Source organism: Rattus norvegicus, chromosome 9, assembly GCF_021556685.1.
Source record: "Rattus norvegicus strain SHRSP/BbbUtx chromosome 9, alternate assembly SHRSP_T2T, whole genome shotgun sequence".
In the NCBI taxonomy this organism is placed as follows: domain Eukaryota; kingdom Metazoa; phylum Chordata; class Mammalia; order Rodentia; family Muridae; genus Rattus; species Rattus norvegicus.
The window spans coordinates 29,244,877-29,258,959 of NC_141542.1; the positions used below are offsets into that span (position 1 = coordinate 29,244,877).

At 50.7% G+C, this 14,083-nt stretch overlaps 1 protein-coding gene and 1 non-coding gene across 9 annotated transcripts in view; one reads left to right on the forward strand and one right to left on the reverse strand.

Moving 5' to 3' along the window:
• Ubr2 (ubiquitin protein ligase E3 component n-recognin 2) overlaps nucleotides 1–10,897 on the forward strand; it is a 79,610-nt gene extending 68,713 nt beyond the window's left edge. For all 8 annotated transcript variants that reach the window (XM_087566594.1, XM_087566596.1, XM_087566600.1 and 5 more), the window contains 5 exon segments: nucleotides 957–1,013; nucleotides 4,083–4,160; nucleotides 5,207–5,377; nucleotides 6,981–7,082; nucleotides 8,809–10,897. In XM_087566594.1, the coding sequence (XP_087422720.1) occupies nucleotides 957–1,013; nucleotides 4,083–4,160; nucleotides 5,207–5,377; nucleotides 6,981–7,082; nucleotides 8,809–8,950 (550 nt within the window). In that variant the 3' untranslated portion in view covers nucleotides 8,951–10,897.
• Nucleotides 213–319, reverse strand: LOC120094984 (U6 spliceosomal RNA). The gene has a single exon (XR_015630071.1). It is a non-coding gene; the product is annotated as a U6 spliceosomal RNA (small nuclear RNA).
• Nucleotides 10,898–14,083: the final 3,186 nt, after the last annotated feature.

The window sequence follows — 14,083 nt, forward strand, 5'->3', positions numbered from 1 at the left end:
TCAGTGGTAGAGCGCTTGCCTAGGAAGCGCAAGGCCCTGTGTTCGGTCCCCAGCTCCGGAAAAAAAAAAAAAGAACAAAAGTAATGAATGCATAGGGGAGGATTTTTTTGGTTTTTGTTGTTGTTGTTGTTGTTGTTGTTGTGGGTTTTTTTTGGGGGGGGGTAAACCAATGTACTTTATTTAATACTATAGACAAAAAGGAGTCGAGATTGCAAAACATGGAACGCTTTACAAATTTGCGTGTCATCCTTGCGCAGGGGCCATGCTAATCTTCTCTGTACCATTCCAATGTTAGTCCAGGTGCTGCCGAAGCGGGCATGAATGCATAGGTTTTTAAGAGAAAGAATGTGAGTGTCTAGCTAAGGATTTGGCTTCATAGGAAGATTGCTACCAACCTAGTAGTGTCCATGGAGAGGAAGGGGAAATGTGTATAGTTCACAGAGAAGAAGAGAAGTGCTGTAAGGGATGTTAGAGTCCATGAAGAGGGAGGAGTGCTGTAAGGGATGTTAGAGTCCATGGAGAGGGAGGAGTGCTGTAAGGGATGTTAGAGTCTATGGAGAGGGAGGAGTGCTGTAAGGGATGTTAGAGTCCATGGAGAGGGAGGAGTGCTGTAAGGGATGTTAGAGTCTATGGAGAGGGAGGAGTGCTGTAAGGGATGTTAGAGTCCATGGAGAGGGAGGAGTGCTGTAAGGGGTGTTAGAGTCTATGGAGAGGGAGGAGTGCTGTAAGGGATGTTAGAGTCTATGGAGAGGGAGGAGTGCTGTAAGGGATGTTAGAGTCCAGGTAAGAACGGGTGGCAGTAAGGGTTGTACAATTGGAATGTACTTAGTGTCAGAGAACTGGTAAATGTCAGAAAATCCAGGGAATCCTAACACTTGGGAGGTTGAGACAGAAGGCTGAGTCAGGGCCAGCTGTCTCACAAAATAGTAACTTCCCCTCCTCTGTTTGCCTTAAAGTTGGTGCCAGAACAGCGAAGTTAAAAGGTATCTAAACGGCGAGAGAGGAGCGATAAGGTGAGTTAGAGGAACTGGGATGTTCGTGTGTGGGTGGTGAGAGGCCACAATGAGTGTGAAGGCCGTGTTCCTTTGGTGCTATGGCCCTTGACCTCCTGGCTTTCAGAAGATGGTGTGCCTGCACACTTCAGTCTCCTGCCAGGCATTGGACAAGAGCAAAAGTACCCTGCACCCTTGATAGAGAAAAAACAACCACATTAACTGTGCTTGGGGAAGTTACGTTATGGGAAAGTTGCTTTTAGAAATGTAGCTCTTCACCCAAGTTTGTTGGCTGTTTTTCTGTTTCTCCTCTTTCATTGTGAGGAAGTTCAGATGACCCAAATATCAGGGATCGTATAATGAGCTTCCATGAGCTGGTGTCCACTGAGCAGAGGAGACGTTTCCAGCTGGTCAATTTAGGAGTCACTTGTCACGTGCAGGATGTGGCTTAGTGGCTACTTACTGGAAGGAGGGAGGGTGATTGTTCAGAAACCACAGACAACCCTGTACCTTCTGTACTCAGGCTTCCTGCCCCCAAGACCAAAGGCTGCTGTGAGCTAGGGAAACGGGGGCTGGATCTCGGGTGCAGCCTCTGGCTACCCCACCTCCTTCCTGAGGGAGTAAGTGTTCATACCTTGACAGTGCACAAACCCAGCTACCCCATGTGCTTCTCACATAATTGTGGACCCGCCTGGCGCCCTCCATGCTCCACGTCAGCTGGGAGGAAGTCAGCTGACCACCACAGCATCCCCTAGTGACTGTCCAAGACCACTTCTTTCCCTGTTTATTTCAGCTGTGTCTGAGCATTAGTTGAACACTGGGCCTTCAGCCATGAAGGGATCCGGTGGCCACTCTGATAAAGGAAAACCTTTGACTGGGGCTGGTTTACAGTTCAGAGGTTTGGTCCCCTGACAGTCTCTGACAGCCCACAGGCAGACATGGCACTAGAAAGGAAGCTGAGCGTTCTGCGTCTGGATCCACAGGCACCAGAAGAGGCACCACCACTGGGTCAGACCTGACCTTCTGAGACCTCAGAGCTCGCTCCCTAATGACACACTTCCTCCAAGCAGCCACACCCACTACTACTACCGCTCCCTTTGAGCCTGTGGAGGCCACTCTCATTCAAACGGCCACGCACTGGTTGTGCAGCACTTGTGTAAAACGTTCCTCTGCATCATACAGGTGTCTCACTGCTCAAGCCTGCTGCTTTCCTTATTTTTTAATTTATTTTATGTATGTGAGCACACTGTGGCTGTCTTCATACACAGCAGAAGAGGGCATCAGATCCCATTACAGATGGCTGTGAGCCACCATGTGGTTGCTGGGATTTGAACTCAGGACCATCTGGAAGAGCAGTCAGTGTTCTTAACCACTGAGCCAACCAGCCCCCAAACATGTGGTTGCTGGGATTTGAACTCAGGACCTCTGGAAGAGCAGTCAGTGCTCTTAACAGCTGGGCCATGTCTCCAGCCCAAGCCTGCTGTTTCTCGAGTCTACACCACCATATTAGGAGACTGGGTGAGCTCGCTGGTACATACCCAGAGCTGAGAGTGCCTGCTATGAGGAGCTTGGGCCTTGTGAAGGTTTCACACATGTAAATGGTGGCTCCTCAGCCACCCAGCCTGAGCTAGCAGCCTCCCTGTGGAACAGGACATTCTTCTCGCCTTGGAGTGCTCAGGATAATAATGGCAAGCTGTGAGAGCATGGACGCCACTCCTGGCACCGTGCTTCTCTAAGGTTGGCGTCCTAGTGTGTGCTCCCTTTAAACTGCAGTGGGTGATGGTGACTAGAGAGTGCTGTCCAGAGTCTCCCACAGGGAAGTGCAGGCTTGGCTCTCAGGAGCTGGAGAGTGGACACCCACACAGCATTCCCTGCGCTGAGCAGCCGCAGGTGCAACAGCGCCTCACACTGAGAAAGAGGCCCTCGGGTACTGACTGGATTTGAACTTCCTGTTCTGAGTTTCTTGCGTCACAGGACCAATGTAGCTGGGAGAGAAAATGGTTGGTTCTCATAGTGCCTTCAGATCACCCTAGTAAGTACACACCTTCCCATGTCAGTCCTGAGGTTGCATTGCGGAGCTTCCTGATACTGTGCCAACCAGTAGAAGCCAAGAGTGGGCGCTCTCGCCTGCTCTCCCACCTTCCACACCCACCAGACTTTTGCCTAAATGGGCAGAAACTAAAGGCATTTCTGGGGGCTGGGGATTTAGCTCAGCGGTAGGTAGAGCGCTTACCTAGGAAGCGCAAGGCCCTGGGTTCGGTCCCCAGCTCCGAAAAAAAGAACCAAAAAAAAAAAAAAAGGCATTTCTGATAAGCTCTTCACTTATTCTGAGCACACCAAGTGAAGAGTGGGAACTGTTGAGACACTGCCATCATAGCCCCACCCACCCCTGCCCACCCGCTCCACTGAAAGAACCTACAACAGAGTGTAGAAGACAGAATTGGTTTGGTTTGGGTTTTTTTGGTTTTTGGTTTTCTGTGGGGTTTTTCTGTTTTCTTTGGTTTTTTCTTTTTTTGTTGTTGTTGTTTTGTTTTGTTTTGTTTTTGTCTTGTTTTCTAACATTTTTATTTGCAAATGGATGTTGGTGTGGACATGCCATGCCTGTGTGGAGGTCAGAGGACAGCTTGCAGGTGTCAGTTCTCTCCTTCCAACCTATGGGTTCCCGGAGTTGAACTCGGGTCATCAGCTTGGCACCAAGCACCTCTGCCTGCCGAGCTGTCTCACCATGAGCAGTGGACATAGTCACTGGGACACTCCAAAGGGACAGCCATTACAGGTGGGCTTTTTCCATTCCTAAAGTCTGCCCAGAAGACTGACAGCCATTTGGAATAACTTAGGGGAAGACAGTGAGGATTGTGTCCTGTTCTCTACCAGGAAACCTTGTGCTGGAACACAATCTTAGGCAGTTTAGAGGGTTATCTGTTAATGGCCGATCAGGTTCACCTCCACCACAGCCAGGTACTACGTTTGTCCGCAGTGAAGGCCTGCAGTGCGGGTCCCTAGTTCTCCAAGCCGTCCATCGTAGGTTACAGGGGAGGCATTTACTAACCTTTTACATGTTTACTCACCTTCTCATTTCTATCCTCGTAGCTACCCGAGAGGAGCCAACAAACTGATAGACCTTCCGGAGGACTACAGCAGCCTCATCAACCAAGCTTCCAATTTCTCGTAAGTTACTTCCTTAGCGCCCTCCCCAGATCCTTCTGCAGGCAGGCGGAGGGAGGGTTTGTGCTGCTCTTTGTTTTCACTGGGGGAGAAAGATCAGCAGTCCTTTCCATGACATGATGGGGACAGTGTCACTGCCATGGGAAGATTTACTTATTTACCCATATTGAGTGCACTGTCTCTGTCTCAGACACCAGAAGAGGGCATCTGGTCCCATTACAGATGGTTGTGAGCCACCATGTGGGTGCTGGGAATTGAACTCAGGACCTCAGGGAAAGCAGTCAGTGCTCTTAACCACTGAGCCATCTCTCCAGCCCTAAGTTTGTGATTCCTAATGAGTTTTTAAGCACTTCGTGCTCAGGCAGCATAGAGGATGCTCATCATAAATCAAGCATTGTTGTGAGACTGAAGCTCCGGGTATCTCCTGCGTCTCCCTCCTTTCCCGTAGACACAGCATTCTGGGTTCTGTGCTAAGTCTCTGCCCTAATTTACTCTCCTGATGTGATAAAGCACTGACCAGAGCAACATGGGGAGGAGAAAGTGTTAACCTGGTCACAGGTTGCAGTCTGTCACTGACAGAGGTCAGAGCAGGGACTCAGAATAGGAACCTGGAGGCAGGAACTGAGGCAGAGGCCACACGCTGCTTACTGGTTTGCTCAGTCTGCTCCCTTATGCATACAGCCCAGACGTGCCATCCTGACCGATGCAATCTGTCATTTGAAGTTTCTTCTCTCCCCTTCCCTGTGTCTGAGTGACAGCAGTTGTCCATTTAAGTGGCTGTCTGTGTCTGCAGTACTTGGCACTGCATCTGAGATCTGGGCGTGACTGCGGACATCACTCTTCCTGCCCCGGAGTCTTTCCTGTTGTTCACATGGTACTCGTGTGTGCCTGTCCCCCCGATGTTGCTCCCTTGGGTGTTTCTGGTACGTGGTTTTAGTGTGTGTCCCAGTGTCCTGTCACAGGATAGTTAGCACTGACAGATTATCTTCCAGGGTGCTCTGTACCTGTTCCTCCGTAGCACTGCTGGCTATCGTGTCTCTGTCTTACAGGTGCCCCAAATCAGGTGGTGACAAGAGCAGAGCCCCTACCCTGTGCCTCGTATGTGGGAGTCTCCTCTGCTCTCAGAGTTACTGCTGCCAAGCCGAGCTGGAGGGCGAGGATGTCGGGGCCTGCACAGCACACACCTACTCCTGCGGCTCTGGGGCCGGCATCTTCCTGAGGTAGGGCCTCGGCCGTGCTGGTCACCTGAACGCCACAGGCACTTTGAAGCCACTGTGCCACTGTGTGCAGACCATGAAGGGCCGTGGCTCTCACATCGCCCGTATGGCCGCTGACAGCTCAGTTCCCCTGTGTCTCCTTAAATATGAGCACCCTGTCCCCAGTTCCCTCCCCCTATCAGGTAACGATCTCCCTGTCAGGACTCGCTGCTCTTGCAGAAGACCCGCGTGTGGGTCCGCATGGCAGCTCACAACTGCTCAGGGTCTGCTGTCTCTGTGGACTCCCACACCTACACATACACCTCCTGAGTCTGTAAACCAGCATAGCTTCCCTCTGCTTTGCCAGTGCTGTTGGCTTTTCCTGCAGTCACAGGCTGTCAGTGGGAACTGTACTCAGACAGGAAGGACTTAGTAACTGTTGTGCAGTTTTCAAAACGCGTAATTTTCTCATAATTTGGGGGAAGATTAATAGCATTTTGATTACAAGTTAGCTGTCTTTCCCACACTTACCTGTTTTAAATTCTACTCTTGGAGCCCTGGGTTCTCGACACAAAGTCACTGTATGCGTTCATAGCACATCACTACCAGGTACACTCCAACATCGGGGTTCCACTGAAGACTTGTGTAAAACTGTTTCTGACTTTCCTGGAGTAACTGTTCCCCCAGAGGCTTACTGCTAACCTAGGCCTAGTCCTAAGAGCGTCTACCCTCCACAATCTAACCTAGGTCTACACTGTGTTCAGCCTCAGAGACCTACTGCTGAATAAGCTCACCCCTTCCCAGTTACTTCTGAGGTCTGGCTGGCTGCTCAGCTCAGCTGTTCTGACTCAGTCAAACTCCTCCACCCTGACTGATTCAGTCTGGCTTCTCTCGGCTTCTGAATTGCTCTGCTTGATCTCACACTACCTTTTGGCGATCTGTTCTAATCTCTGGCTCCTTCTCCTTCTCTGGCTTGTTCTGTCTTCACCTCTGTCTGGCTCATTCTCTTTTCATCCTATCTCTGTGAAACTCTCGGGAAAACTGCCTCCTCCCTCACTTCCCTCTGCCTCTTTTTTTTTTTTTTTTTTCCGGAGCTGGGGACCGAACCCAAGGCCTTGTGCTTGCTAGGCAAGCGCTCTACCACTGAGCTAAATCCCCAACGCCCCCTCTGCCTCTTAAGTAGCTTCCCTTTCCTTCATCTCCCTGAGAGAACTAGATCTATCCTATTCTGTCAAATCTTTCTGATTCATCACCTTTCTGCTCATCACATTCAAACATGGGTGTTTCCTTCTGCAAACTCTGGGATTAAAGGTGTGTGCTAAGGGCATGTCTATTCAGCTACGGGAATTAAAGGTGTGTGCTAAAATTGAGCTGCACCACAACTAGAAACAGTTTTTCTCAGTAAGTAACACAATCATGGTGTTCACGGTGTGATTGGATATCCTGCACCACACCAGACTTGGGCAGGTACCTTGCTGCTCTCCGGTGTCTGCTGTAGTTACTCCGGTCTCCTGACCCGGGGTGCTCATGCATTTTTTTCCCTACGTAAGCCCTTTCTCTTCGAGTTGAATTAATGTAACACCCTGTTACTTACATAAATGCACAATGATGACTGCTCTCTCCACAGAGTACGGGAATGTCAGGTGCTATTTTTAGCTGGCAAAACCAAAGGCTGTTTTTATTCTCCTCCTTACCTTGATGACTACGGGGAGACTGACCAGGGACTCAGGTAAGGACCCAGCCTGGGGTTAGGAAGACTGACCCTAAGCCAAAGAACCCTTCCTTCATGGTGAGCATGATGAGCCGGGAGGGCCAGCTGGGCCGGTACCCAGGCGTAGCTTCTGTTGAAGGTGGCTTGCTGCCGGTGGACTCTGGTTTTCAAGGAGGCACCTGGCTCCTTTTTTTTCTACCTTGGAGAAGCCAGGAGTGGGTGGGGAGAAGGCTGCAGTGGTAACACTCGTGCCATGCAGGCATGAGGACTGAGGACACCAGGACATGTGCGAAAGGCTGAGTGTGGTGCTGCACCCTTGTGACCCCAGTCTGAGGAGGTAGAGATGGCAGGAGAGGGAGGTGTTCCTCAGCCTCACCGTCAGTGAGCTCAGACAAAGAGCAAGAAACCCTCTCTCAGGAAACACACTGGCAAGTAACTAAGGAGGAAGACGCCTGAGGGTGACTTCTGACTTCTCCCTGTGTTACACACAGGTTATGACCACTCACATGTCAACAGAAAAACATTGATTCTTTTAAAGTGGAGATCACACGGAGGGTAAAGTGCTTGCCTCCAAAGCCCGAGGGCTTGTATTCAGATCCCCCACACTCATGCCCTAGTGTGGGCGTGATAAAGGCCACCCCAGAGCTCGGCAGCCCAACCAAAATGGTGAGCTCCAGGCTCAGTGAAAAGGCCCTGTCCAGGAGATGAGGTGGAGGAGACAGAGGAAGGCACCCACGGGGCAAGCATGGCCTGTGGCCCCGCATGTGCATGCACGTGGTGGAATAAAGTTTTCAGTTCATTAATAAACAAAAGGGCGGCATGGTAAAGGCTGCAGACTCCCACAGAGAATAATGGAAGGGAGAGTAACCCAGAGAGAGCCCTCCAACTGCCTCATGTGCACGTGTGGCCAAAAGGAGAGGGAGAGGGAGGTGGGGGAGAGGGGGAGGGAGAGGGAGGTGGGGGAGAGGGAGAGGGGGAGGGAGGAGGGGAGAGGAGAGAGGAGAGAATAAGAACTTTAAGAGACCGTCATGAGGAACACAGGACAGGTATGAGGAAGATGAGAGACTGCAACTCAGTCCCATCTATCACTGCCTTGAGTTGTCACGTAGCATCCCCATCATCGGCCTCACAGGTCCGGCCTGTGGGGCTCCCTTCTGGGGAGGCCTTTCCTGTCCTGGTGGCAGACCAGGTGCGCCTGCCCAGAGATAGGTGTGGAGAAGACAGAGTCACAGAGGCAGGTGCAGAGCTTCTTGCCCAGGGGATGAAAGGGTTAAAGCAGATGTGACTTCAATGCCAGCCAAGGTTGGGCCTTATGCCACCTGCTGGCAGTTCATCCTGTAGCCCTGAGGAGTGAGAGCCACAGGAAGGCCACCCAGCAGAGCCTGTACTCCTAGGTGACAGGCCTGTCTTCTGTCATCCTTCCACCCTGGCCTTCGCCCCACCACCTTTTTACACAACACCCACAGAACAGTTTTAGCCTCGGAACTCAGACCTGGGCCAGCAGCCGTTCCCTGACCTCAGTCTAGCAGTGTGGCACTGGAGTACCTACCTTCTCTGCTCAGCACATCTGCCCAGCCGTGTGCGCGTGCGTGCGCGTGCGTGCGTGGGTGCACGAATGTTCGGTCATGCACTGAACAGAGACTACAATTGGCAGCAATTGCCATGTCCCTTTCCTGGCGCAGGAGGGGCTGGGACTCAAGGGATGGATAAACTGAGCCTGTGAGTGACTTGTGTCTCTTTCTAGACGAGGAAATCCTTTACATTTATGCCAAGAGCGGTTTCGAAAGATCCAGAAGCTCTGGCAGCAGCACAGCATCACCGAGGAGATCGGACACGCGCAGGAGGCCAACCAGACCCTGGTGGGCATCGACTGGCAGCATTTGTAACTGCTGCTCCACCACAAACCTGGACTTGGAGTTTTGTAACCCAGCTGGCTTTTCCAGAAAGACAACAGGAAATAAGTTCGGCTGAATCTATTTTGAAATAAATTCTTTATTTAAGCTTTTCTTCCCAGTTTTATTTTTTTTTAGTCTGGCTCCAGGGACTGATGAAAATCATTTTCCGCCAGATTTTATTCCCGTGTCCCTCAGATGTTCCCTGGACTGAGAATCCTTTCTAGACTGGAGCCACGCTCCTTCCGATGCCGCCTGCTTCAATTGCCAGTAACCAAGCCGGTCCAACATTGCCCACGGATTCAGCAGAGGCCAAGAGGAGCCTGGGGCCTGTCAGGACGATCCTTCCTTCCTTGGTGCCCTGAGGCTGAGTGTAGTTCACCTCTGGGACTGGACCTCACCTCCAGAGCAAAGCAGTTGAATTTGAAGACAGGATTCCCTTCTCCCCATGGCCTAAAGGGCTGGGGACTCTAACAGGAAAGGCTAGGGTGGAGATGGCCGCCTTTCACTGTCTTTGTCCAGACGTTTGGCTTTGAGAGCATTACTCACTTAAAGGGCTTTATGAGACATAAAGGACCCCCTAGTTTTCCAGACTCTAACCTTCTGCCCCAAGGCTAAGCAGAGAGCGTGCACCCTCAGGCAGACAGTGGCCGACAGACAGACAGGCCTCAGCCAAGTGCACTGCTCCAAGCCTGTAACCCAGCACTCAGACTGCTTAAGCTGCACGAAGAGTTCAAGGCTGGCTTCAACCATGTTACAAGCTCAGGCCAGCCTGGGTAACTTGAGGAGACCCTGGATCAGATGTGTTGCTACTAGTCTGCTGGCTGGTTCAGGGCCTTCCTCAGATGCACACAAACATCTGTCCTTTTTAGGTATTTTTCTAAGAGGTGCCTTTCTAGAACTAGAGCCACTTGGTGCCGCACACCTATTTCCTCATCTGACGGATGTGTGCAGAGCCGCCACATAGACACGGTGACAGCAGGTTCAGCAGAGGGACGAACTCCAGTCTCCAGGAACAGAAAGGGCCTTTCAGATTTCCTAACCATCAAAGAACCTTTCACTCAGCCTCTCAAATCGCGTCCACACCTTCTGTTCCACACAGCTGTCTCCATGCCTCTGTATCAGCAGGGTCAGAAATCCAGACCAGAGGCTCGAAGAAGTGCAGACAGCACAGTCTCAAGGATCATGTGAGGGGCTGCCTCCCTTCAAAGGACGGACTTCAGTTAGCTCTTCAGCGGGGCACAGGCTCAGGAACTGGGAGGGTTTGAACAGGAAGCCCAATCTAGACTCCTGTGCACTCCCTTTCTCTAGCCTGCCCTCGCCATGGTCTGAATGGGCTGTAACGGATGAGGTAACTGATGCTTCTCTTGACCTTTGAGACGTGCAGTTTCTTTAGATTTTAAATTCAGCCTCCGTTGGCTTTTCACCTTCCATTTACCAGGCTTAAATGTAAAGTTGTGGGAACATCTCGAGGCTTGAGCCCCGGGCTAGAGCACTTGCCTAGCATGAGTGAGGTCCCGGGTTCAGCCCAGAAGGAAGAAAAAAATCATGAGCACAGCTTGCTTCTTCCAAGCAGGCTTTAAACATCTGCACTTCCGCCTTCAGGCCTGACTCCACAGGAGCCTGGCATTAGCAGAGGGTGGCCTGTGTTTCTTTCACTCCTGGGAATGTCGGTCTGGGCAATGACTTCCCAGAGCGCTGAGCCGTCACTCACACTGTGGCAATGTCCTGTTTGCTCCTCTCCTACCCACACATCTTCCTTTCATTTGTGCCGCATGTTTTTGTTGTAGAAATGTTTATATAACATGCTTTCCATATCAGGGAAAAATCATATGTTTAATAAATTGGCTATAATTTTAATATCTGTGGACAATTGTAAAATTTGGAATGTATCATATGTAAAAAGTTTAAAGATATTCAAATAAATGCTTTAGGTGTTGACATTGTCTACGTTGTCTCCATCCTCTCCCTTTCACTTCACACACACAAGGCCCAGCAAAGCTCCCTGTGTCACCTTGCTGCAAAAGTGGGACATCGATATTAGCCTAGAATTTAAGAAGCTTAAACTATTAGTGTCAGCGTGGCCATTAGCCAGGCCGCACTGACCTTGCCGGACAGCAGGGGTGTTATCTCGGACGGTTACATCTCCTGCTTGGTGTCCAAGCGTGCTGGAGTGGGGACCACTAGACCTCAGATGGGTGTGAAGCGGGTCTGTGGGACCCTTGAGTAACCGCCTGCTTGGTCTTCCTGCTTCCCTGCGGGTCCCTGCCCTTATGCACTCACCAGACAGACACTTAGCTTTTGGGATGTGTTCAAGAAGGAAACTGACTCGGAGAGGGTCTGTGTCCTCAGACTTGAGTCTAAGCACCAAGTTCTCCATGGCATGCTGTCAGTCATCAGGATCTCCATTGGGCTTCCCACCTCCTGGTCATGAAGGCTAACTCCTAAGCCAGCCGCCTCTCACTAGCTGCTGCCTCTGGCTCTGTTTGGGGTGTGGGGGTGGGGGAGGTGTTGATTGGTTTGGGTTTTTGAGATAAGAGTTTCCCTGTGTAACCTTGGCTGTCTTGGAGCTCGCTCTAGACAAGGCTGGCCTCGAACTCAGAAATCCAAATGCTGTGTGTGCCACCATAACCCAGCCACTCTGACCCTACCCTTATCTAGTGATGTTTACTGAGGTATACTTGACAGACAGGTTAACCCTTTGTAAGGATACAGGGTTTTTTACATTTTGCCAAATGCACAGTTGTTTAACCAGCACAATTGGGAATTGAAACCGTCATGCCCCTCTGTGATCCCCTCCTCTTTGCCCTAAGTGCTGGCTCTCACTCCTCCGTCCTGCACCCCTTCCGGAACAGTAGGTGACTGGAGTCACATTAGGTGCCTCCCCAGCCTGCATCTGTGCCTACCAGTGCATTTCAGAGCCAGAGAACATAGCTAGTTACTGAGCGTTTGGGAAGTTCTAGGTTCCATCCCCAACACCACAAAAGGTGCAGCCTACATCCCAGCAGGTGGGCTGCAGAGGTAGAATGATCAAGGGTTCAAAGTCATCTCAAATCCACAGTTTGAGGCCTTAGGGTACATGAGACAGGCTTCTAACAAGCATTAAAAGGTCGAGTACGTTTGAGAGTCATATGTGCCTCTGGGTGCTAATGGTACCCACTGTGCAGACCTTAGTCCAGTCACCGACTAAAGGCCTGGGAGATAGTTAGTAACCATCTTGTGATTACAAGCACTCCTGTATAGTTTTGTGTGGACCCTTTTTTTTTTTTTTAAATTTCCTTAAGTGAATGGCTATGAGTTTCCTTCAATCATGCAATGTCCCATGTCCACAGCAAATTGGGACCGTGTCCAGCCAACCCGTGCATAGACTTCATACCTTGCATGGGTACAACTCTGCCCCGACACACAGCCACCAAGAACTCCACTCCACTCGTGGCTGAGGAGCCCTGGTTGTTCTAGCTAAGCTGCAAACCTGCTGGGCTAGCATGACAGGTGCCCAGGTGAGGAGGCACCGGGAGCTCGCCAAGGAGAGCAGTAGCTAATCTCATTAGCCCATATTGAGGTTACTTGGGGTTTACTTGGTGGCTTAGTTTTGAGCTGGAAACATGCCAAAAGGAGTTGTAAGTTCTAACTTTAGCTGGGACTACAAACTCCCAGGATTCCTGCCCTTCTGGGTGCTGAGCATAAGAAGTCACCAACTGTTGTTTTGCTAGAGACTGTTTTGAACATAAAAAACTGGGCCAAACTGGCGATGTGGCTTTCAATCTCAACACTCAGGATGCAGAGGCTGGCAGAGCTCTGTAAACCCAAGACACACTCCGGTCTACTTAGCACATTCCAGGGTTTCAAAAAGTCTGGATTGTGGCTGTGGCTTGGTGGTGTAAAGCCTGTGCTAGGGTGTAGCAAATCCCCATCACAGCGTTTAAAAAGGAAGCATCCCTGGTTCTGTCTTTACCAGTGACCCTGCCTAGGGCTGGGCTGAAACAGCAGGAAGTGAGTTTACACAAGTGTGAAGAGGTACAAATACTGCATAAAGAAGAGGTTGGTACCAGAGTATTACCGGGCACTGGTAAATCGCCAACAGGAATGGGCTAGGTCTTCCTGGCAACTCTCCGGCTGCCTACGACTATTTCCAATGCAGTTAATCCTAAATCTTCTGGGAACCACATACCCTGTACCCTGCTCCAGGGACGCTTACGATTACCTGTTCGGAAAAATGATTGTTTTAGAAATCCAGCAGGAAAAAAGAAAATTGATTTTGGAGGTGAGCTTACAGGGGAGCAGGGTTCAAGGCAGGGTTTCTCCGTGTAGCCCTGGCTGTCCTGGAACTCACTCTGTAGACCAGGCTAGCCTCAAATGCAGGGATTGACCTGCCTCTACCTCTTGAGTGCTGAGATTAAGAGTGGGTGCCATCCCTGCCCAGCTAAGACTTGATTATTTGAAGTTATTTCTGCATCAGTGGGAGGGTGCCACACGTAGGGGTGCCCATGGGGGCCAGAAGAAGGCATCGGGTCCCTGGAGCTGGAGTTACAAGCTGTTGTAAAAATACACCTTTAGGTACTGAGAACTGCACCTGTGTACCCTTAATCACTAAGCCATCTCTCTAGCCCCACCCCCACCCTATTTATAAGATTGGTCTCATATAGCCCAGGCTAGCTTTGGAACTTACTATGTAGTAGAAGATGACATTGAACTGGTCCTCTGGCCTCCACCTCCCAAATGCTGGGATCAGCGAGGCATGCACTGTCAGACCTGGCTCCTGCCTTTTTAGACAGGCACTGGCTAGAATCGGACGTCCTCTGATGTATACTATTGAATAGATGGACAGTCACGTAACAAAAGTGATTTTCATACAATATAGTTTTAATATCTCTTAATACATGGTTGACAGCACAGTTAGAAGTGGGTCTAGAGTACCTTTCGCCACGGTCTCAGCCCTCCTGAGAGGTGACGGCAGGACCCTGAGGTGCCCGCCACAGATGCCTGGTGTACCTGGGCCATTCCTTGCTCTGAGAGACTCAGGATACTAAACAACATTGGGGCCATAGTTTCTTGGGTATACCGTTGTCTCTAGTCTGGTCTTCCCCCCTGAGAGAGTTGGAGCCACAGGACAGGCCAGCAGCAGCT